The sequence below is a fragment of the Ilyonectria robusta genome, assembly GCF_021365365.1.
Source record: "Ilyonectria robusta strain PMI_751 chromosome Unknown BGZ61scaffold_11, whole genome shotgun sequence".
Classification (NCBI taxonomy): domain Eukaryota; kingdom Fungi; phylum Ascomycota; class Sordariomycetes; order Hypocreales; family Nectriaceae; genus Ilyonectria; species Ilyonectria robusta.
This window is the reverse complement of record NW_025764445.1, coordinates 550,073-571,498: the sequence shown is the minus strand read 5'-3', so window position 1 is coordinate 571,498 and position 21,426 is coordinate 550,073. Positions and strand designations below refer to the sequence as shown.

Genomic DNA, 21,426 nt, shown 5'->3' with positions numbered 1-21,426 from the left:
GAGCTGGCTTTTCTTTGTTCGGGACAGCCGTACTTTGAGATCTTGGCAGCCGGCTTACGCCAAGCACTCAGGCTTCAGCACACGAAGACCCCCCGGGCAGTCAACGGCCCCCACGGAGCATCGCTTGAGGGACATTCCCTGAAAGAGCGCAGTGAAAGAAATGGAACAAGGTGGCTTCTCCGCAGCAAAGAGACCCGGTCGTCCAAAGCTGAAAATTGACAGCGTTGAGGGGATCGCTCCCTTCAACTGAGTCCTTGTGAGGCTGATTCAGGTCGTCGACTTAGTCAATTGGCCACGGACGCCATTGTGGGGGCCAAATGTCTTATCCATGATCCATGTCGACTCAATGATGCCAGAGCGTCTCTCCGCCCAAGTCTCGTGCTGTGGTCGGCGACCTCAGCCCCTCCCCACAAACCACCGCGAGTCCAGTCAAGTTGAATGCTGCTATTCATGGATGTTCTAGTGTAACACTCGAAGAATGGCTCCGAAAGCAGATGTCCACAATGTTTTCCCAAGGCCTGACTTATCGTCAATCCTGCGGGTTGTAGATCAAATAATGAAGCACCTTGTGGTGTGGTAAAGGTCTCAGGTCTCAAGCCTGGGCTTGCGTCTGTCCAATTTACCACCAAGCCAAGGTCCCCGGGGCCTTGTTGGCATACATGCAGGACAGGTACATGTGCAAAGTACACCTCCGCCAACAATTTGGGGGCTGATCTAAGAGGGGCCGGGCAACCATGATTCATGACCGAGGGCTGGGCAGCCATCTCGAAGGCAAATGATCAGACGAAGCCATGGAGGGCGGAAGATGCAAGCCTCTCAGCCCTGTTTTAGACGATCCAGTTAGATTTCCCTCAAACCAGCCGTTTTGGGGAGCGATGGAGATGTGTCCTGCAAGCTCAGCCTTCTTGCTAACCCCAGTTTCTCAAGAGGGTCTTGACCGCTCCGCTGGCAGGGATCATAAGGCTTAGCCAGTGAATGGCGTATCCGGTTTATCAATAAGGTCGGCGACCATCATCTTAAAAAAGCCGCCCTAGCAAGCATGCTTAATCCAATCCTTGTTGAGGTGGCCAGCCCAGAGGCCATGCTTCGTGGGTATTTTCGTAAATGATCCAGTCAGAATGACGCACATCAGCAAGAGGCCGACTTCTTTGTCGGGATTGAGCACCCTAATTCGGTCATGACGCCCTTGCATCGCCCAGGTTGCTGCATCGCTTCCAAGCTTTGATTAGGCATGGGCCTGTCATCCTGGCCCAATGGTCAAAACGAAGAAGCGAGGCATGACCACCCCAGCACCTTTTTGCATCTGCAGTTCGCAGGACACGGGCTGCGTAGCGGCCTGTGTTGCTGGGCCAGATGTCTTTGGAACCTGAAGCAGGGACTGTCACGTCAGGTGAAGAGGGAACGCTCCACGGTGCAGAGCTGTACCTTATGTACCGTAACAGGGACCGTGGCACACGCATGAGGACAACGCATCCTTGACCAGAGTGTCACATTCAAGATTCTTCAATTCGCTTGAAATCCCCCGGGTGAACATTGTGATCAAGCAAGCAAACAAGCAAATGGGTATCATTGAGTTGTACACGGGTTAGCAAGCCCGCTCGCCTCCGCATGTTGTGTAATTGCGCCATCCTCAACCATTAAACTTGGTCGAAAATAGCTGGGGAAGCTGGTCTCCTTTTATCCTGTCTCCCAGTTGCTCCACAAACGTCCATGCAGCACGCGAGAGGTCATCGGTCATCTCGCCGAGCCGCAATATTTTCAGACGGCTCTGTCCCAGAACAAATCCACTGCATGATATCTGCGTGACGCGAACACTAGGATGAAACAGGTTCAATGCGAGGTGGTGAGCAAGGTATCTGCCTAGGGCTTCGGTGAATGGGTGCGCCTTAGCATCCCTGCCCGCTCGCCATGCCCAGCCGTCATCGGAATTTCCACCTGCAAGCCTTCGGCGCTCGCGGGAATCATTCTCCCACGGGCCGGGAATGTCTTTTTGCGGGGGTTGGACCCCGGCTCCCGCACGTGCGAATCGCTGGAGGTCTTGGTGTGATATAGTAATCTCAACGGACCTCAGGCCAGGCGTTGGTGAGTCTTGAGCAGCCTCGTCGTTTGAATCTTCCAACGGGGTATCGCCGGTTGCTGCCAGAGGCACGTTGAAAGCCAAAGTAAGGACAAAATCAGGCCCGCTGTTATTAATCCCAACAGCCTCGATCCAGCTCTCCCAGACTCCCAAGATGGTCTTTGTTCCCATTGTCATCCGACTAACACGGCAGTCAAACGTGGCAGAGAGCCAATCGGTCACCACATTTTTAAGTGCGATGGGCATCCGCAGCAGAAGAAGCGGCAGGTGGAGAAAATTGTTCTGCGTATCGGTGTTGCTTAGCTGGGGCGAAGCAGACATGCCGGGGAGAAGAATCCCTGCGTATGCAGCGTTTTCGTGTCGTATCTCGATCCAGAGGCCCCGCCGATTCTCGTTGTCTTCATCTCCGCCCAAGACTGTGCTCGCTTGAAACCACTGAACTCGAACTGTCTTCAACGGTCCCACTTGTCCAGATGGCGTCTCGGTAGCCTGGATTCCGACTTGGATGCCGCGGACAACATCACCGACCAGGGTGTCTCGGAGGCGGCGCGAGATTGCTTCCAGTCTCGCTGGAGTAAGACCTTCAGAGTTGACGTGTAGAGGCGATACGCGATGCGTCGAGAATGTAGTGTTGAAGAAGGGAGGGGAGTCTGGGGTATTGTCGTCGGACGGGGCAGGAGACGCCTCGGTTCCCACGCCACTCAGTCGCGCCATGGTTGAAGAGGCCCGCAGGAGGCGGAGGTTCGTTGGCCACTGTGTATCCGCCGATGGTCCTCTCTCCGTCTCTCAGTTTCGTCTCGCAGTCTCGGCTCCAGTCTCGTTTCGGGTTCGAGTCGTGGCGTTGGTCGCGGATCAACGTGGTGTGCCGATGGCTTTAGAGGGGTGCGTCGGTGCTCTGGCGCGTCGCAACAAGTGGAATTGCGCAATTGATGCAGTCTCGAGTTTCCACCGAAGTTCCTAGGGAGAATGACGCGTGAATACGACAAAGAAACAAAACTCAACGACTTGCGCGTGATCTTGTGCCGTTGGATGGCTTCTGCAGGGAGACTCGATGCTCAAAGAACGTGGGGTCGATTCAAAGTGGGCGGGACAGTGCAGTTGGATGACTCAGCAGCGCCATCCTAAGCTTCTCCAAGCGATCGATCAACCAGTCGAAACAGGTACACACCAAACATAGGCCATGTCCCTACTATAAAAGCCTTTGGTTTATATAGACTGATATTTTGTATCATATACAGAAACCATCAAGACTTACGAATGTCGCGACTGTCAGAGGGTGATAGTCGAGGTCCAGTAGGCTACCCTATACCACCATAACTCCTTCAAGGCGATCATCACCAGACACAGTGAATGCGGCGCCACAATGCCAAATCCCAGGTTTTACTTCGAGTCTATTCTATTTTCTACAGGGTTGCTCACTTAGACTAAGCATAGACCCCCATGGCACCAAAATGGTGCATCACTCAGCTCTTGCTTCTTTGTTAGTGACAGTCGCCCAGCTTCTAACAGTTGACAAAGCCCAATGGCATATGCCTTCCTCACTTAATGACCACCTCGCTCTTTGTTCAACCCACTGCTTTGTCTGCAAAGCAGACTGTGTTAAGCCCCGGTCTGCATAAAGGGCTGGGGTTGACTGCAAGAGCATGTTCATCGCCGTAGTTAATTGCGGTTTGTCAAGCAGTCATGACTTCACTAAGAACTGACAACACAGAGGCCGAGCCTAAAAACGACCCAACGAAGACCGATCCTGAAAATGACCCAACGAAGATCGATCCTGAAAAAATAGAGGAGATCAGGCCTTTGAAACGGAGTTGGTGGGAAATGTGCCATGCGTCGCACCTGGGAAAAAATCGACAGATCGCGGACATTGGGCACGTCTTGTGTCCCCAAGGCTTCAAAAATGACGTGCAACAGGAGGCTGCCGACCATGAATTTCCTTTGGGTCCGCAATTTCCTTGTAGCACTTTGAAGGTGCTCCTGCGGCATCGGTTCGGGTCTACAACAATGTTTCCTCCCGTCCATCCGTTCACGCCTCGTCACGAATTGTACAATGATCTACAAATGCTATCACAGTCGACTCTTGAGGAATGGAAAGGACTGAGCCAACTGGTGGCAACTAAAGAGCTGGAAATCCAGCAATCAATCATCGACTTGAGCGAGAAGGAGGGCTCCCTTGGTCTTGAGCCTTTGCTAACAAGAGCGTGGAGGACGGCAAGGGACAACCACAACACCAAGCATGCAGTCCCGCCGGAAGGCATCCTGCCGGGGTTTGCTTTGGATCCCCTCGGAGAAATAGCCGGTGCCCACGCTAGTGATCTTGATAACTTCAGCCTGGACTTCCTTTGCGAAGCGGACAATGCGGACGGTTTCACCCGTGTTCCAATTTTTCGAAACGGTGCAAACTATGAATACGATCCTGGGAATAAGTTCCCGTCGTTTCCAGACTGGCCGGAACCCCGAGTTAGGACAAACGGAACTTTCCGGTATAATGTTGACGTTCGAGGTCATGTTGAACGCGTCAGAGCCAGCTACCTCGTACCGCACATCAACCTGGCCGACCTGACCAACCCGCTGAATCTCCTCACCTTCATCCACCATCGCGCAAGGAAGGCACCCTGTGAGTTTGCGAGGCTAGACAACGACCTCACGTATCTCGGAAGAAGCTGTAGGATTCTCGCCGGAGCCTTCGCCACTTGGAAAATGATTTCATTCGTCGAACCAAATTCCGAACCCGGGAATCCATGGGGTTTCAAACTTCACAATGCATTCGGCATGGATATAATGCCCCAAAAACTATTACCCAAAGCATGCCATGAGCCTGACGAAGAAGCTTACAGAAAAAATTACCAGTCGGGCAATGTGTTTGGGTACATGGAGGGTTGGTTGGTGATGCAGACGCAAGCCATCACATACTCGTTCTTGCATAACTTTTGCAAGGAACTAATGACCGCCACGAAAATAAACCGTCTTCCTGTGGATATGCCCCCCGAAAGGACTGGTGAAGAACATCAACAGAGGATTAAAGCGGATGCTCTCGCGATGATTGAAAAGATCAAGTTCAAAACAACCAACGGGGTAGAGAACTGGCAAGACTTGGCCGTGATACGCCAATACGAACCTTTTCCTAAACGCGTCAATGTTAATAAATATCTGCCGACCCTCCACTCAAAGACCGACGCAGCGGATCAACACCTGACAAGGTTGTTCAATGAGCCGGATTACTTTTTAGAAGCGGTTCTCGAGCAGAAACGACACCACTGGGCAAACCTTTTTATTGACTATAGTGACGCTCAGACAATACACATCGAAGAATACCACAGAGTGAGTCATCGCCACATTTTGTACCTTGACTGTTTACGGAGCGTCTTGAGGAGCGCCGTATTTGGATTCTTCATCTGGCCCCTCGTCGAGACGCGACTGGTGGCTTATGACAGCAAGTTGCAAGAAGAACATCAAAAACAGCCAGCTACTAGCTTTGTCGATCTCACAATGACTAAGGCGAGTGGGGAGTTCAAGGAACTTTATTACATCGTTCGACACTGCGCTGTTCTGTTTATGAAGGAGTTTTCGTCCAAGCTGATCCACGCCTCGTACGAGCCCATGCTACAACACTACTCCAGGATCACTCAGCACAGCGATTTGGTCCCGCCGAAAAACAAAGGTGACCCGCCCACATTCCCAACGGGACTATATAATGCACCTAATCGCACCTGCAAACCTAATCGAACCACACTACACCTTAAACACGACGACTTGAAGGAGATTGTGGGCGAGCTGATGAACAACTTCATTGCGCACCCCACCGGGCGGTTGTATGTTGGCGTGCGGAGGGTGACGGCACGGCTGCAGAGGTATCTGGATGACTGCGAAGATGAGCAAACATCACAAATCTTTTCGAGCCTCGTGGCGGACACCATTGATAGCCTGGACGTATTGGCCGAGATTGCCCAGCATTTGGAAGATTTTCTTCCTTCATTTGCTGTAATTTCGCAAGCGGAGTATGCCCATTTTGTTTCGAAGGCTTGCGTTGACAGTTCCATCAACTTTTTTGCATTTGATGCGTTTCCATACGACGCCCATGTGCCGGGAAAGCGGACCAACCGTATCTGGAAATTCCTAGACGAGGCACAAGGGTTCGATGCCAAAGTGACCGTCACCATTGGACAAGCTCGAGGTGATCTGAAGCGACTTGGGGCGTCGATGTTGAGCAACCAGATTGTCCCGACAAATAAAGCGACCCAACACGGTGCTAAGAATGAGAGATTGGAGCGACTGGAGGAGATCATGGAAGTCAGAAGGGACCAGTACGAATTCCACCCGGATGAGGTCCCCATAGATCTCGATCGACTGGAAAAGATTCCTGTTCGGCACGCCCTAACCACATGGCGGATGGTTAAAAAGAATTGTCAGAAGGAGGCTGTAAGAAGACGATTGGACAGGAGGGCGAGAAAGGTTGTGACGGCTGGCTTCAACGAACATGTGCTGAATGAAATACGCCGGCGGGAACTTCTCAAGGCGCGGCAAGAGAAGGAAAAAGACCGCAGGCAGCGGTTGCAAATGCGCAAACAGAGATGGAACCAGCGAAGACAAGAGGAAGCTGAGCCCGGCAGGGAGCAGCCAGTGGGCGATGAGATGGAAGTCGACCAGGGGCAAGAACTTGCTGAAGGTTTACGGCAGCTCGGCGTCCAAGCCCAACCGGTACCTGAACCGGAGCGCCAGCCGGCCGTCTTGCCTCCGCTCCCCGCCGATCAGCAGCCGCTCCCGCCGGCGCCGGCACCGGCGCCCCGCGCACCCAAGCCGGAGCCACCCCGACCACCGGCACCGGACAACCAGCCCAAGGGGACGGTCCACAAGCGGGTGTGGACGACGCTCAGCGCCGTGTACGGCAAGGACAGCTCCAAGGTGTCGTGGACGGAGCTGGTCAAGGCGATGGGCACGCTGGGCTACCGCGAGCAGGGGCGCGGCGGGAGCCACGGCGTGTTCCTCTGGACGAGCGGGTGTCGTTGGCCCAAGGAGGCGCTGGCCAAGGGGCGCAACATCCAGCTCGCGAGGAACCACGAGGGGAGCAGGGCGGGAGCTGCGCGGGGGAAGACCAAGGACTGGGGATTCAGGCTTGGCCAGAGGGGCATGACTTGGGACTTTGTCAAGAAGTGGTATCGACAGAAGTGATTGGTGGGGGTTTGGACGCTTTTACTTTGACGGGGTGACTATGGGTTTGGCTTGACTTTTACTGTAGACTTTTGCGATGGGATCACTATGCTTTTTGATTGGATTTGGAGTTGTTAGCTGGCGTATTACTTAAGTTGTCTTGGTTCTAATCGGAGTTGGAATTTCCTAATCGATGACTATAATTTCTTGCTGTGATGCTGATCAAAACAGCTACTTGCCGACTGGAAGTTTCCATGCTTCACATGCCGAGGCCTTTTCTCAATCATTTCGACACTGCCGTAATAAAGATCGTTCTTGGACCGTTGGAGTGTGTTGGCCGAGGAAGGTCGAAACGACATTCCCAAGTTAAAGTTAAGCTTCGCTCGGCTTCGGATTACAAATTTACGGACCGGCCAACCACAACTTGATTCCCAATCGTCTTTATCAATTGTCCTCGGGATGACCAATTTACAACAGCCGAGATACCGCGGGAGTTGCTGAGCGAATAACTTGGGCGAGTCCGGACTCCCACGGAGATGATGGGATGATTGGATCATGTAAGTTGCTTGTGTGTGGAAATATACCAACCCTCTAGACGAATTACACCAGACTTCAACTCCAGATCGGACCAGCGTCATTGCCTTTGACTCACTCGGCGAGACTCCCTCGCAAGTATTCTCGGCGTTACAACGTGTAGGCAAAGGTCCCAAGCTGGCGTATTTGTCATCGGTCGCCATGTGGGGCTGGTATGCATCATGATGGCTGCGTGGACTCCGGGGCCGGCTCTGAAACCGAGCCATGGCACGATTCCGAAGCGGATGGTATCTTTGGGTCCTGAACGGGTTAATCGTTACTTAGTGATTGCGACAAAGGGGCCTTGAAGCTCGTCTGAGGTTGGTACAGCGACCACCAGTGCCACCACAACGAGGCCCCTAGAGCCTAAGCCCGCCCCCTCCAAGTGCCGCTAAAGACGCGGCTTTTTAGCTCATTCGACGGGGCAATGATCTCATCCGAACCGTCTCGCAAGTTCGCACCGGCGGGGTTGCCCTGTCTGGGCATGTGTGGGCGGGCTCCTGTTGTCGGAAAGGCCTTCTTCGATGTTCGGGATTGCCCTCTTCCTGGGAGGTTTGTTCCTCCACTCCTCCACTGCGGGTTCTACGATTCGCCAACTGGCACACGCCAAAGAGGGGTAAACGAGATAACTACCGCGAGAGTCGCCGCCTCGTTGGTGGGGGAGGGGTCGTTGCAGCCGAGATGTGCAGTCGGGACAGGGACAGCAAGGTGCTTGGGCAACTGGCTAGCTGCCATGCTGGTGTTGTTGGTCAATGAAGACCGGATGCTGTGCTGTAACGTGGTGAATTCGTAATCGTCCGACGGGCTGGTGTGCGGGAAGGGGGCTAACGGGGATATATAAGAAAGCTCCTCCCTGTGGGTTGACAGTGAATCCTCCCTCTTCTCTTCCTCTGATAACCTCCCCCAACTCCCAAAACCCTCCCCCACACATACATCACGCAGCCATGTCTCTCGGACGAACCGTCAAGCTCAACTCGGGCGCCACGTTCCCCCTGCTGGGATACGGCACCTGGCAGTCGGCCCCCGGCGAGGTCGGCACCGGCGTCTACGAGGCCCTCAAGGCCGGCTACCGCCACCTGGACTTGGCCAAGATCTACCAGAACCAGCGCGAGGTCGGCGAGGGCATCAAGAAGGCCCTCGCCGAGGTCCCCGGCCTGAAGCGCGAGGACATCTTCATCACCTCTAAGCTGTGGAACAATAGCCACGAGCCCGAGAAGGTTGAGGCCGCGCTGGATGATACCCTGGAGGAGCTTGGTCTGGACTACCTTGACGTGAGTGGCGGTGCTACGGTGCCTCAATTGAGATTCTGAGTAAAAATCCTGACTCTATATCCAGCTTTACCTTATCCACTGGCCCGTTGCCTTCAAGACTGGTGACGCCCTGTTCCCCAAGGCCACCGCCGACAGCCCCGATGTCGAGTTGAACCGTGATGTTTCCATCAGTGCCACTTGGAAGGGTACGTTCTTCTACCATCTTCTCTTCTACAGCTAGGATTCTAACCCGTCTCACAGCCGTTACCAAGCTGCCCAAGACCAAGGCCCGCTCTATCGGTGTCTCCAACTTCTCCATTGAGCACGTAAGTCTTTGCCCGTCCACCAACCTCAAACCCTCATGCTAAACTCCCGCCACAGCTCGAGACCGTCATCGCCGAGTCTGGCGTCGTCCCCGCCGTCAACCAGGTCGAGCGCCACCCTCGCCTGCCCAACCTGCCGCTGGTCGAGTACCTCGCCAAGAAGGGCATCGTGCTTACGGCCTACTCGGCCTTTGGCAACAACTCGCTGGGCCTGCCCCTGCTGGTCGCCACGCCCGAGGTCAAGGCCATCGCCGAGCGCCTGTCGGCCGCCCAGGGCAAGACCGTGACGCCTGCGCAGGTCATCCTCGCCTGGTCGCAGATCGGCGGCCACGCCGTCATCCCCAAGTCGGTCACGCCCTCCCGCATCCGCGAGAACTTCCAGGAGGTTGAGCTTGACGCCGATGCCGTTGCGGCGCTGGACAAGCTGGGCGAGACTCCCTTGCGCTTCAACATCCCCTTGAACTGTAAGTCGATATTGTACACTGAGGATTTCTCAAAGACTAATGGATTGTGCAGACAAGCCCAAGTGGGATATCAACGTCTTCAGCGACGAGAAGGAGAGCGCTGCTACCCACCAGGTCATCCAGAAATAAAGAGTAAAAAGACGAATCAGCACAACTGGGATAAACTAGCCATGGCATAGAATGGCGGTAGACCTGCCTCGTATATGAGTATCACGAACCACTGCGAATTAGCAGATAATAATGATAAAGATTACGCTGGAACACTTTAGCCGAACCATGTTGACGCCTGTCCATACGCGATTACCCCCTACAAGCTGACGTGGAGTCGAGAGGAGAATGCCAATGTTAATTCCAAATCGAGTAATGTCGCTTTTCAAACTACCCTGGTGATCCTGACCAGACAATGGTTGTGTACAAGTGGCTGTAATCTGCGATGACGCCTTGTCCTCCTTGTTGAGGGGTCTCCCTCGCCGTATCCCAACAGTCTTCAGCAACTCAAAGACTCGCACATAAGATACAGCACGATATAACAACAGATATATCCCCTGTTCGCCTGTTTAATAGCCACAACAATATTTTCCAAGCGCTAATATGCTCCCGTGTCCCAAATCATTCATCATTTGTACAATGCCCATCGACGCCCTCGACCTGCCACGCATAGAGTGCCGCTCTGGTCTGCTCTGGTCTGCCTTTCTGACCGACTGTGATTTATGCTCCCACGCTGAAACCGAACGAACCGTCGAAAACGTCGAGCTTCTTGACATCGGTGCCTCCGCGAAGGGCCATCAACACGTCCATGGAGGGGACCTTGTTGGCGGGGTAGAAAAGGAGGACGTTGTCCATGTCCTCTTCGGTGAGGCCGCACATTTCCTCCCAGGTGTAGGTATCGCTGACCTTGGACATCCTGGAGCAGACGGATGATTAGTGCGATATTCTGCCAGTATTTCGGGAGCCGTCGACTACTCACCACAGCATCCGCTTGGGACCGTCTTCGGGCCTCGGGGCGGCCTTCCGCAGCTTGACGCGCAGCTGTCCGATAGTCTCGATGGCGTTTCCGGCATTCTTGGGGAGCTGCTTGGCGATGAACTGGCGGATGGCGGCGGCCAGGCGAGGGCCCTTTCCGTTGGTGCTGACCATGATCTGCAGCGGGCCGTCACGGTGGATGCTGCCAAAGTAGAAGTCGCACTCGGGGGGCACGTCGGCGATGTTCGCGGGGACGCGGCGCTCCTTGCACAGCTTCCAGATGACGCTGGACGCGGCCGGGTCGTCGATGGCCACGAGCACCATGTCGGCGCCGGTGAGGTCCTCGGGCTCGAAGACGCGGTCGACGTGGACGACTTGGCGTTCGGCGATGCGGAAGGCGACCTCGTCGTTGAGGCCGGACTTGGGGCACACGACAGTGACGCGGGCGTCGGCGTTGAGGCAGTTGAGGATTCGGCCGGCGGCAACCTAGAGCGAGAGAGAGATGATTAGCTGCCGGATGGGTGAAGGCATTCGCAGGGGCATTCATTCGCTGTGCCGTGCTGCACCGTGATGCACCGCAATGCAGTCACCATGTCTCATGACGTACCTCACCGCCGCCCACGACGAGCACCTTCTTGCCCTTGATCTGCCATGCCAGAATCAGGCTGCCTCCGGGCTGGACGGGCGGATACGACTTGGCCATATTTTTTGCGGCGTGTTGGAGTTGGGGGAGAATGTTCAAGGAGAAGCCAGAGCCGGAGCCAAAGACGGCGGCTGCATGGTTTAGCATGGAATTATTATTAGCATGACGGATGGGCCCCTTGCCCGTCCCATGTTCTTGGTCGCTCAGGGTTAGCAGGGTTACGATAAGCAAGTTTGGCGGGAAGCGATAAGGCCTTGCTTTTTGGAGACAGTCTGATACATGGTGACCTCGTTTCCCTCGGCGGGGACACGCTTACGCAAGTACCTCTTTATCGGTAGTCGCCAGGCCTTCCAGAACCCGCCCCGTCATAGCCTACTGCGCACTACGACGTACTGGCATCCAGCCATCCCGACCCTGGACCGTGGACCGTCGTCGTCGCCCCCATCTTCCCGCCTCCAACTACTCAATTTCTCCATTCCTGCTCCTGCAAAGCCAACGGCGGTTTGCAGCTCGAGGCCGAGTTCGACCAAGTGCTGGTCGTGCTCAGCCTTTCCTCGACCCAGCCCCCACCTCCTTCCTCCTACTCGTCGCCATCATGTCCAGCCGCAAACTCGGTGGTGGGCGCATCCTGGGCAGCGGCAAAGGGCTGGCTCCCCCGACGCCTCCGAGTGCGCCGCGCGTTGGCAGCCCGCTTGCGCCATCTGAGAGCACCGTGTCCATGGCGTCGTCGTCGCTATCGCCGCCTCCTAGCGCTGGGCTGCCGCCGCTGGGCCAGGACATTGGCGTCAGCATCACCGTCGGCGTCCCGGGCAAGGGTGGCCCGGTCGACTCCGCGGGGCTCGTGTGTCCCATCTGCAATGAAGAGATGGTAAGTCTGGACTGTTACTGTAATAATCGAGTTGCTAATGATCCATTCAGATGACGCTCCTCCAACTCAACCGACACATCGACGACAACCACCAGGAACTCGCCGTCGAGGAACAGGACGAGGTCAAGACCTGGTTCGACAAGCAGGTCCTCAAGGCCAAGCGCTTCCAGCCCCTCTCGCTCATCAACCAAAAACTGCGAGGACTCGACGTCTTCGAGTCCAACGAATCCATCCCCATTCTGCCGCCTCCCTCGACCGCCGCTGGCAAACTGCCACTCGAAGTCCCCATCGACCCCGAGGAACTCATCACCCGCCATCACTGGCAGAGATCCACCAACTACGACTTCTGTACCGACCCAACGTGCGGACGAGGCCTCGGCCCCCTAAACGGAAGCATCAATTGCCGAAAGTGCGGCAGGTTGTTTTGCGGAGAGCACACCATGTACCAGATGAAGCTGAGCAGGAGCGCGAATCACGAACCTGTGAGGGGCTATTGGGCGAGAGTCTGCGAGACTTGTTACAAATCAAGAGAGGGCTACAACGATCACAACGGAGTCCTCATCGACCACTCAAACACGTTCGCCCAGGCGAGGAGGAAAAAGGTGGAGCGACAGAACCTGGAAATATCGAGGCTGGAGAAGCGCTTGACGAAGCTGACGAGGCTCTTGGCGAACCCACCCGAGAAACTCACGCAGTCCAATTCGTCGTTATTAGCACCCGTCACCTCTTTGTCGGGCCAAAAGAACCCCCGGAAGCTGATTGAACAGTCCGTCGTCACTTGGGAGGAGGATTCGACCGTATCCAAGTGCCCGTTTTGCCAACAGGACTTTGGCTCTTGGACCTTTAGGAGACATCATTGTCGGATCTGCGGCCGGGTCGTCTGCGCGGACCTGCAAACCTCTTGTTCCTCCGAAATTGGATTGAATATTGCAGGTTGTAAGTCCACCACTTCATTCAGCCCGTTTCGTCTCACTAACACCATCCAGCATCAAATCCAGCAACCGAGAAACCCCCCACGGCGGCGACCCCCGGCCAGATGAGCATAGACATCAGGATGTGCAGGGACTGCAAGCACACCATCTTCTCCTCAAGAGACTTTACAGCGTCTCTCCAGCATAAACCCCCGGACCAACGTGCATACGAGACGCTACGCCAGTTCGAGCGTGGCATTCGACAGCTTCTCCCGTCGTTCCACCGCACCCTCCTCGCCCTGCAGCCGGAGAAGCAAGAGAGTGGCGAGGTTGATCTCGACAGACCGCCGCCGACGCACGCCCAGATCCAGGAGGCGGCCAAGATTCGCAAGAGACTCGTCGACAGCTTCGCCAAGTACGGCGCCGCTGCAAAGCGCCTCCGCGACCTTCGAGCCGATCATCAAACCCAGAAGCGCCTGCAGATGGCCATCTACACTTACGCCAGCGGCTTCCTCCATACAAACATGTTGCCGCTCAAGAGCCTCCCGCAGCTCCTCCGCTCACGGTCCTCGGCCTCGTCGGCCCTCTCCACGCCGACCGCGTCCCGCCTCCTCGCCTCCAACACGCACTCGGCGTCTAGCCTGCGCCACTCCGAGCTCGTGTCCGAATCCGAGACGGCCTCACAGGCGCCCAGCGAGGGCAGCACCGTCGTCAGCCAGCTCGAGACGGAGGAGAAGGAGCTCCGCGAGCGCCTCGTCGTCCTCGAGGAGCAGCGCTTCATGGTCCACGACATGGTCAAGTCGGCCCACGGCGCCCGCCGCTTCGAGGAGGTCAGCGCCCTCTCGCGCAACGTCGACGAACTGGACGTCGAGATCCAAATGCTCAAGGGCAAGATTGGCGGTGTCGAAGAGCGCTGGGAGGACGTGTACCGGAACGGTGTGGTCTGAGATGCGCTTCAATTGGTTGCATGGAGAAGCGATACAGGGGATTGACGGATAGGGAGGTGAATCGAGTATATGACAGCACGGCATTGCATGGCGTTTGGGGCGTTTTTCTTTCTTTTTCTTTGGGACCTATGCGCTGGAGCTAGCAGTCTCCCGAGTGACAATTGTTACTTACACTACTATTTTCGATACCGTTGAAGGATGAAGGAAAGGCTTGTAAAGAACATAGGTCGACGGTTGGTCTCAGGGCCAGAAGTGGTGACAGACAAGAGGCAAGAAGCAGAAGCACGAGCAGAAGTAATATCTGAGTTGAAGACATCAACATGATAAACTGAATTGTTTCAGCGTCACATCACGACACTCATCTCTCCTAATAAAACCATGACGTTCCTCCCCGTACCACTATATACACCGTATAGTAAGTCATCGTATCCCCAAGGTACCGTACTCTGGGCAAGCTCCAAGCCAGCCAACACAAAAAAAAATACACAACCAGACATTGGTTTATGATATCAGCCACTCCTCACCAACGGGGGCTCCTCGACAAAAATGCATCCCGGGACAAAAAGGGGGAACAACGCAAACCACACACAAAAAAAAAGAAGAACGCCTATCCTGTTCCACCGCGAGCGGGCTCAGCTCGGGGAGGGTATCAAAAGAACACCGGAATCATACACGACGAACCAGAAAAAGCCGGACATCCCCAACTCACCGGACGGGGGGGGGGGGGGGGGGTCGGGTTGCAAGAGTCATTATATAGGTAGGAAGAGCCAGCGCCAAGGCATAAGACGCAAGGCCCGGGGGGGTGGGTTTTGTGGGAGAAGAAGGGAGAAGCAGATGGCTCTGCATCACTAGTGCACGACGCCCTCGACGCCGCCGAGGAAGCGCCTCACGCGGCCGATCTCGAGCTCATCGCGCTCGCTCTCGACAGCCTTGAGCAGGCCGTCGACGACAGCATCGACCTCGGCCTCCTGGACACCAGTGCACAGGGCGACGACGCGACGGTACTTGACCTCGACGTCGCGGCTGCGGCCTTTGAGGGCGTAGACCATCTTGCGCGTCATCTCGCGGCGGCCCTCGAGGGCGCGGATCCTGGCCTTGAGCACGGCGGCAGAAGGGAGCATGCCCTCGCCGCTGGCGGATGAGTCTTCGGCGGCCTCGAGCATTGCGGAAAGCTCCGTCTCCCAGGAGGATGACGGGTTGGGCTGCGAGGTGCGCGACTGCTCTTGCATGAGGCGGACCTGTTCATCCTCGCGGGCGTGTGAGAGGTTGGCCACCTTTTGCCGGGCAAGCTGCTGCTTCTTGAGGGCTGCGGAGAGGTGCTCGAGGCTGCGGCGGGACTCGCCGAGTTGCGTCGAGGTTGTGCGGAGGGTGCTGTGGAGGGTGTCGAGAGAAGTCTGCTTGGACTTCATCTCTTGCTGGAACGTGGACCCAGTTTCGCTCAGGAGGTGAGTGATGGCTATCTCAGGTCAGTCGGTGGCTTTTCAAGGTTTATGAGCTGACTTACAAGCAATGATTTCGTCGCTGCTTTCCCGGCTTCGTTGACTTGAACCAACAACGCCATTTTTCTCTGTTGTCGCCTCCCCATTCGTCTTGTCATCCGCATTCTCGCCTCCGATGCCAAAGTCCAGGGGCCTCAAACCCACGCGGTTGGCGATATTGGGGTCAGCGCCGACTTCGAGCAGCTGTGAGATGATACTTCGGTTGCCTATGCGAGCAGCAATATTCAGGGCCGTATCGCCCGAGCTGTCCTGCGCATTGACAATCTCACACATGAAGCGCGCGATGCCCATCTTAGGAATCATCGACTGCGAACCACAGGGAGTAGCGCCGTTGACTTGCGTATTTTGGCTGTTGGGGGCGCTTCCTTGTCGGACGACCCACTCTAGTAGACTTTCGAGATAGTAGCGGCTGGCCGCATTGCGGCCCTTGACGGCGCTTGTGACGGCAATGTGGTGAAGAACTGTCCGTCCCTTTTGGTCGCGGGCCTCGACAGTGCCGCCGAGAACTTCCAAGAGGTCGGGGAAAGAGCCGTGGTCCATCGAATTAGTCACCAGACAAGCGCGCATTAGTGCCGTCTCTCCGGAAGCGTTGACCCGATATGGCGAAGCACCGGCAGCGATGAGGGCGCGGAGAAGGGGCATACGGGCGAGAGTGGCAGCCCAGTGAAGCGCAGTATGGCTTTGAAGGTCGATGGGCATGTCGAGCTCGAGAGGGGTAAATGTTCTGAGCATGTCGTGCTTGGAGGCATCAGTCGTGGTTGCGTCCATAAACAGACCCATGAGCATGCTGCGCTTCATTTCGACATCGGGAGACATTTCGTAAGGGAGAGGCTGCAGGGGACCATTGACGTCCTCGACCGGTGATCGATCCTGTAGGGAGTTCTGGGTATAGATGAAGGACTCGTTGGGTTCAGTGGGCGAGCCAGGGAAAGCGGTGGCGTACATGTCCATGTTCTGGCCGTATCCGCCGAAGCTATCGGCCGGAGTCATAGTAACGCGCTGGCGCTTTCTCGGGGGCTCGTTCTCTGGCATCGGAGGTGGGTTGCTCTGCTGCTGGGTTGAGTAGGCCGAGTCAACCTGTTGGCCATAGTCGGAGGCGAAGCTCTGCTGAGAGTTTCCGGGGAAGTCATCGCCATTCTGACCATTCTGGCTGTTCTGCATCGAGGGCTGGCGGCTGAAGCTTGGAGCTCGGGTCGGACCATTGCGGCTTCGGGGCCCGGGAGAGTCGAAGCGGGCCTTGCTGATGGCTGCGACGGCGTGGGAAGCGGTGCTGGAGATGTTCTTGAAGAAGGTGCCGGAGAGCCCGTTAGGCTTGCCGTCGGTGCTCGAGTTGTACATACGCTTCCGCTGGGCGGCCATGGCCTGTTCCTTGGTCGGGGTATTGAAGTCGCCGCGGCCAGCTACACCTCCATCTTGACCCATATCGTAAGTCAGGAGCGGCCGCAGCAGCTCCTCAACACCATACTGGCGGCACACCTGGACTCCGCGATCGAACTTGATCCAGGTTCCCTGATATTTGCCGTAACCGCCCTGAACCTTTTCGTGCTCGCCGGTTTGGATCTCCTTTTCGAGGATTTTGGTGCGCTTGCCCTTGTCGACGCCGGCGACCTTGAGGATCTGTGTGGCATTGAGCCACGAGTCGTTGCGACGGCGCATGACGGCGACGTTGTTGACCTCCATTTCGTAGACATCGACGCCCGAATAAGAAGCCTGTTAGGAGGGATAGAGTCAGCAATTTGCGTCACCTCTGTGGGGATATCCTTTGAGAGGGATAGGAGAAAAAACATACCGAGTAGATTTGGGGGCCCTCGGGTCCGCCATTGTAGCCACGGTGGAAGGAGGCGGACAGGCCTGGCTGTGATTGTTGGCTCATTGTGAAAGATTGCTGTGAAGTTTGCGATGCCGATGGCATCTTGTTGTGGAGGGAACGGCTCTCGGTAGGAGAAAAGGAAGGAAAGTGGATATAGTCGTCGCAGGGTTTGTCGTCGTCAAGTCAGCGTCAGAGCCAGGTTCGAGGTCTAGGTCGGATGGCGTAAAGTAGGTATTCGGAATCGAGGGCGCGATATGCATCAAGCGTGGTCCAATAGGCTCAAAGGCTCAGGAGAAGGAACAGAGAGAGAGTGTGTGATGGAAAGAAGGGCGCCTCGTGGGAGTCGCAACGAGAATCCAAAGTCGCCCATGCGCAGAGTGGCCGGTTGCGGGATTGAGGGTTGGGACGGGGATGGATTTGTGCGGTGCGCCAGAAAAACCGGTGGTGAAAGCGAGAGTTGGGATGGAGTATGGCGTCGAGGCGAAATGAGCTTCTCCCGGGATGGCGCTCGCTGCAGCGGGCCACAGAACCTAGGGAACTGCGTCGAGGCGAGGTACCTACGATACAGAGGGTCTCAGGTACAGCCCAGGTACCCCAGACACCTGGCGGAGGGGCGCTTGGGTGCGCTGTGGGTGCGCTGCGGGTGCTGGAAGCGCCGCACGGGGGACGTTGTGAGTCAATGGTTTAGCGCCCTTGCGCACTGAAACGGCCTGTAGAAATGCCAATTATGGCTAGGTTGCGGGCCTGGATGCTCGGAGTACTGCGGGCAGCAGAGCAGCAGGGTCACAAAAGGCAATTGGGGAGAAAATACTCGGCGAGTGCAGAATCAAGAAAGCCAAGTGTGCTACTGCACGGCATTTATCGTGCTTTCGTGATGTGCTGCTGCAGGTTGCCGACGCACTGGTTCACTCGTGTACCTGGGCTCTGATTTGCAGCAAGTCGCTCACGCTGGCTCACGGTCGCTCACGTCCACGCTCACGCACGCACGTTAAAGTGGAATGCGTTCAATTAATCGAGACGTGTCGGTTTCGTGATTTCGTGTCCCTCCCACCGTGTCGCGCGCGTAAATCATACGTGACGCAACCCCGCGCCGCGCCGCTCGACTCGAGTCCCACCTTTTCGGCCTCGGCCAAGGTATCTCCGCGTCCGGGCGAGAGGGGCTTAAGCCTCGAGCACAGCGGTGAATGCATAAATCGCCCGAGGCGTCTGGATACAGCGTCATAGGGCCCTGTGTTACAGGCAGCCGACGCCCATGACCACTGGTTTCAGCACCTGCACGCGTTGGTGAGACCGCTAATGCAACCACTGTTGCTGGCCTCAAAGGCCGTGTTCGTCTCGACCTGAGCTTTGAGTGGAGCCACATGGGCATGGACTCGGCATCCAATTGTGCAAACATGGACGCATTATTATCTATGCTACAAGTCGGGATGTGCGATGACGATTGAACTTGACAGAATTGACTCAAGAGATACATTTAAGCTACTTCTAGATCATCCCTTTGCATGAAAACAAACAAAACATGCAAAGGTAAGGTAGTATTCGTTGCGCCAAACATAAACATTATGCAAGGTGAGGTGCACATCCAGTCATAGTACTTTGTGCATATCAGCCGAAGTTTCGCCGCTGTTCACGGATAATCCTAAACACCAAAATTCACAAGCTTGAGCAACAAGGCACATCGCTCAATTTACAACTTTCCCTTATTGGTCAATTCAAGCTACCCTAACAGTTGTCCCCTTCCATCCTGGGGCTTTTGCCTCTTACTTGAAACCCGCCCTCTTCCTCTTTTCTTCTCCTCAATCGATCACAATGCCGCGACCAAACAACTCCATCTCCAGCTTCCTCCCGCCGCTCCATGTGTACCGCCATCTCCTTCGTGAATGTACCTATCTCCCCCCCGCGTGGCGATCCCCGATCATCTCCACCATCCGCGAACGATACCGAAACTACCGCAAGAATGACGACCGACAACAGAAGCATCGCGCCCGCGCATTCCAACTGCTCAACACCCTGAGGTCGGCCAACGATGGTCACAGAGCCTCGATGCAAAACTTTATGCGTATGGCCTTTGGCAGACAAGGGATTCGCCGGCGGAAGCTGATGAAGAGTTTCGTCTTCCCGGACACTGGCCCAAACAACTCGGAGGACTTGGAAGCTTTCCTGCATGCGACCGACAACACCAGGGCAAAGGTCAAGTCTGGCGACAAAAGCCCACCCACCAGCCAGCTCGATGGAACGGCGACTATAAACTCCGACAAGAGACCCAAACACGCCTTCCACCTCGACTGGGATAAACCGAAGCTACTCAAACTTCTCTCAAGCCAGCGAACGATGGAGAAGGCCAACCCCCTCATCTGGCTCTCCCGCGAAATCAGAAATCTCGAAGAAGACCAATATGTCCCCAAGACCACCATCTGGGGCAAGCCGCCCGTCGAGGACCTTGTCAACTCTAAAAAGGGCACATGGTGGAAGAAGGCTGCGGCCAAGATGATGGTTCCCCTCGAAAAGAACGAGTGGGAGGTGCTTGGCCGACTGAGCGCCGGTGCCCAAGACGTCGACGAGGATTGGAAGATTTCCGAGCGACGAGCGCCTGGGAAGCTCCTACACGACGATAAATCAACGTCCAGTGCGGTAGATTGGGACTGGGAGGGCTACGCTAGCTACAACGTCAATCAAGTCGAGCGGGAAAAGTCCCCGAAGCGAATCCGGCGTACCGGTCAGGAAGATACCGGGCCATACCAGGCACAGCTGGCTCGGCGGGAAATCACTCCACGATGGTACAGGCGAGCATACACGAGGCTCTGGCAAATCACACCGGTGATGGAGCAGGACCCGCGGTCGTTGAAACAAAATTTCTCTTGGGGCACTTCACGATCTGGTCTAAGGCCAGCGAGGAAGTCCCAGCTCGACGTTTTTGAAGGCGTCAATGACAAGGGCGTAAAGCTACCGGATCCTCCCAGCAACAGCTCCTGAAACGCCATTCTAACCCGGTCCCCCGTTTTATTGCACGTCGCACGGCTTGTCTAGTCAGTCAGACTGGCCAACTTGGCCAGGCTTTCGCCCTCCACCCGCATGCCCACCCAATCGTCCATAGCCTGAGCGCCGAGGCTCTTGTAGAAGTTGATGCTGGGCTCGTTCCACTTGAGAACCACCCAATCAAGACGGAAGCCGCCCACGGCGACCACCTGCTTGGCCAGCGCGCTCAGCAGCTTCTTGCCGTACCCCATCCCTCGCCCCTTGGGCCGCACGTACAGGTCCTCGAGGTAGATGCCCGCCCGCGACCGCCAGGTGCTGTAGTTGTAGAAGTACAGCGCCATGCCCACGGCCTCGCCCTCGGGCGAAATGAGCAACAGACACCTAGCGGGGCGGGTCGACGATATAGGCTCGGTGATGGGCATGTGCGAGTCGGGGGCGTCTGAGGGTGCGAACGCAATGGTATCTGTCAGGGTCTGGACTGTGGCCTTGACGGCATCTGGCTCACGCTCGTAGTCGGCGAGCTCCTGGATGAGCTCCAGGATAACGGGGGCGTCTATGTCTCAGTCAGTATCTGGCAGCTCTTGAGACCTCCCCACACGGTCCGGAGAGCGGGGCTTACCCTCCCGGCGTGCGTGTCGAATTGTAGCCATTGTGTGGATGATAGGCGTTTTTCTTTGGTGTTCTGTAGCGTCGAAGATACCCTCAACCCAATTATAGACGGACAATAGTCTAGAAGGAAAATAGAAGCGGCAATCCGGGGAGTTTATAAGCCTTGTGATGCGATGTTGGTGGGGCAATTCTGTAATCGCGGTGTGAAGGGAAGGGCGCGCCTGGTCCGGGACAGGAAGTGGGGTTTTGTTGGTTGTGTGCTAGTGTATACCAGTCTTTCAGTGCAATGGTTAGCATTGGAAGAGAGTGGAAGGATTTGGGATGGTGCTGTGGACTTTCTTTCGGCGATGCCGGATTGGGTCTTG

The 21,426-nt window shown here is 55.9% G+C and overlaps 9 protein-coding genes across 9 annotated transcripts; 4 read left to right on the top strand and 5 right to left on the bottom strand.

The window, feature by feature from the left end:
- Window positions 1-251: 251 nt before the first annotated feature.
- On the bottom strand, window positions 252-969 carry BGZ61DRAFT_40646 (uncharacterized protein). The gene has a single exon (XM_046243156.1). It carries the CDS (start codon window positions 762-764, stop codon window positions 285-287), a length of 480 nt encoding a protein of 159 aa, XP_046103674.1. The 5' UTR covers window positions 765-969; the 3' UTR covers window positions 252-284.
- A 661-nt stretch (window positions 970-1,630) lies between these two features.
- BGZ61DRAFT_533065 (kinetochore complex Sim4 subunit Fta1-domain-containing protein) lies at window positions 1,631-2,791 on the bottom strand (the record flags this gene model as incomplete). Its single annotated transcript, XM_046253952.1, has 1 exon — window positions 1,631-2,791. The coding sequence occupies one exon, from the start codon at window positions 2,789-2,791 to the stop codon at window positions 1,631-1,633; it is 1,161 nt and encodes a 386-aa protein (XP_046103673.1).
- A 1,107-nt stretch (window positions 2,792-3,898) lies between these two features.
- On the top strand, window positions 3,899-7,343 carry BGZ61DRAFT_546428 (uncharacterized protein; the record flags this gene model as incomplete). Its single annotated transcript, XM_046255330.1, has 2 exons — window positions 3,899-4,376; window positions 4,428-7,343. The coding sequence occupies 2 exons, from the start codon at window positions 3,899-3,901 to the stop codon at window positions 7,244-7,246; spliced, it is 3,297 nt and encodes a 1,098-aa protein (XP_046103672.1). The 3' UTR covers window positions 7,247-7,343.
- Window positions 7,344-8,742: 1,399 nt separating this feature from the next.
- On the top strand, window positions 8,743-9,964 carry BGZ61DRAFT_533063 (NADP-dependent glycerol dehydrogenase; the record flags this gene model as incomplete). Its single annotated transcript, XM_046253951.1, has 5 exons — window positions 8,743-9,069; window positions 9,134-9,254; window positions 9,310-9,374; window positions 9,430-9,835; window positions 9,888-9,964. 5 exons carry the CDS (start codon window positions 8,743-8,745, stop codon window positions 9,962-9,964), a joined length of 996 nt encoding a protein of 331 aa, XP_046103671.1.
- A 579-nt stretch (window positions 9,965-10,543) lies between these two features.
- BGZ61DRAFT_353189 (uncharacterized protein) lies at window positions 10,544-11,501 on the bottom strand (the record flags this gene model as incomplete). The annotated part of the gene is made up of 3 exons (XM_046240492.1): window positions 10,544-10,739; window positions 10,803-11,284; window positions 11,406-11,501. 3 exons carry the CDS (start codon window positions 11,499-11,501, stop codon window positions 10,544-10,546), a joined length of 774 nt encoding a protein of 257 aa, XP_046103670.1.
- Window positions 11,502-11,826: 325 nt separating this feature from the next.
- On the top strand, window positions 11,827-14,237 carry BGZ61DRAFT_40599 (FYVE zinc finger-domain-containing protein). The gene is made up of 3 exons (XM_046243147.1): window positions 11,827-12,309; window positions 12,360-13,242; window positions 13,296-14,237. Exons 1-3 carry the CDS (start codon window positions 12,037-12,039, stop codon window positions 14,165-14,167), a joined length of 2,028 nt encoding a protein of 675 aa, XP_046103669.1. The 5' UTR covers window positions 11,827-12,036; the 3' UTR covers window positions 14,168-14,237.
- A 778-nt stretch (window positions 14,238-15,015) lies between these two features.
- On the bottom strand, window positions 15,016-17,539 carry BGZ61DRAFT_533060 (start control protein cdc10; the record flags this gene model as incomplete). The annotated part of the gene is made up of 3 exons (XM_046253950.1): window positions 15,016-15,623; window positions 15,672-17,376; window positions 17,456-17,539. The coding sequence occupies 3 exons, from the start codon at window positions 17,537-17,539 to the stop codon at window positions 15,016-15,018; spliced, it is 2,397 nt and encodes a 798-aa protein (XP_046103668.1).
- Window positions 17,540-19,285: 1,746 nt separating this feature from the next.
- On the top strand, window positions 19,286-20,449 carry BGZ61DRAFT_533059 (uncharacterized protein; the record flags this gene model as incomplete). The annotated part of the gene is made up of 1 exon (XM_046253949.1): window positions 19,286-20,449. One exon carries the CDS (start codon window positions 19,286-19,288, stop codon window positions 20,447-20,449), a length of 1,164 nt encoding a protein of 387 aa, XP_046103667.1.
- A 25-nt stretch (window positions 20,450-20,474) lies between these two features.
- BGZ61DRAFT_40579 (acetyltransferase-like protein) lies at window positions 20,475-21,224 on the bottom strand. Its single transcript, XM_046243142.1, has 2 exons — window positions 21,072-21,224; window positions 20,475-21,005 (listed from the first exon to the last, which is right to left on the bottom strand). Exons 1-2 carry the CDS (start codon window positions 21,100-21,102, stop codon window positions 20,500-20,502), a joined length of 537 nt encoding a protein of 178 aa, XP_046103666.1. The 5' UTR covers window positions 21,103-21,224; the 3' UTR covers window positions 20,475-20,499.
- Window positions 21,225-21,426: the final 202 nt, after the last annotated feature.

Bases quoted from the DNA above. Each gene is read 5' to 3' on its own strand.
- BGZ61DRAFT_40646 (XM_046243156.1), bottom strand. From the start codon at position 764: ATGGCTGCCCAGCCCTCGGTCATGAATCATGGTTGCCCGGCCCCTCTT.
- BGZ61DRAFT_40599 (XM_046243147.1), top strand. From the start codon at position 12,037: ATGTCCAGCCGCAAACTCGGTGGTGGGCGCATCCTGGGCAGCGGCAAA. The intron at 12,310-12,359 runs GTAAGTCTGGAC...TGATCCATTCAG, and splicing joins CCATCTGCAATGAAGAGATG to ATGACGCTCCTCCAACTCAA. The intron at 13,243-13,295 runs GTTGTAAGTCCA...AACACCATCCAG, and splicing joins AATTGGATTGAATATTGCAG to CATCAAATCCAGCAACCGAG.
- BGZ61DRAFT_40579 (XM_046243142.1), bottom strand. From the start codon at position 21,102: ATGGCTACAATTCGACACGCACGCCGGGAGG. The intron at 21,006-21,071 runs GTAAGCCCCGCT...ACTGAGACATAG, and splicing joins TCGACACGCACGCCGGGAGG to ACGCCCCCGTTATCCTGGAG.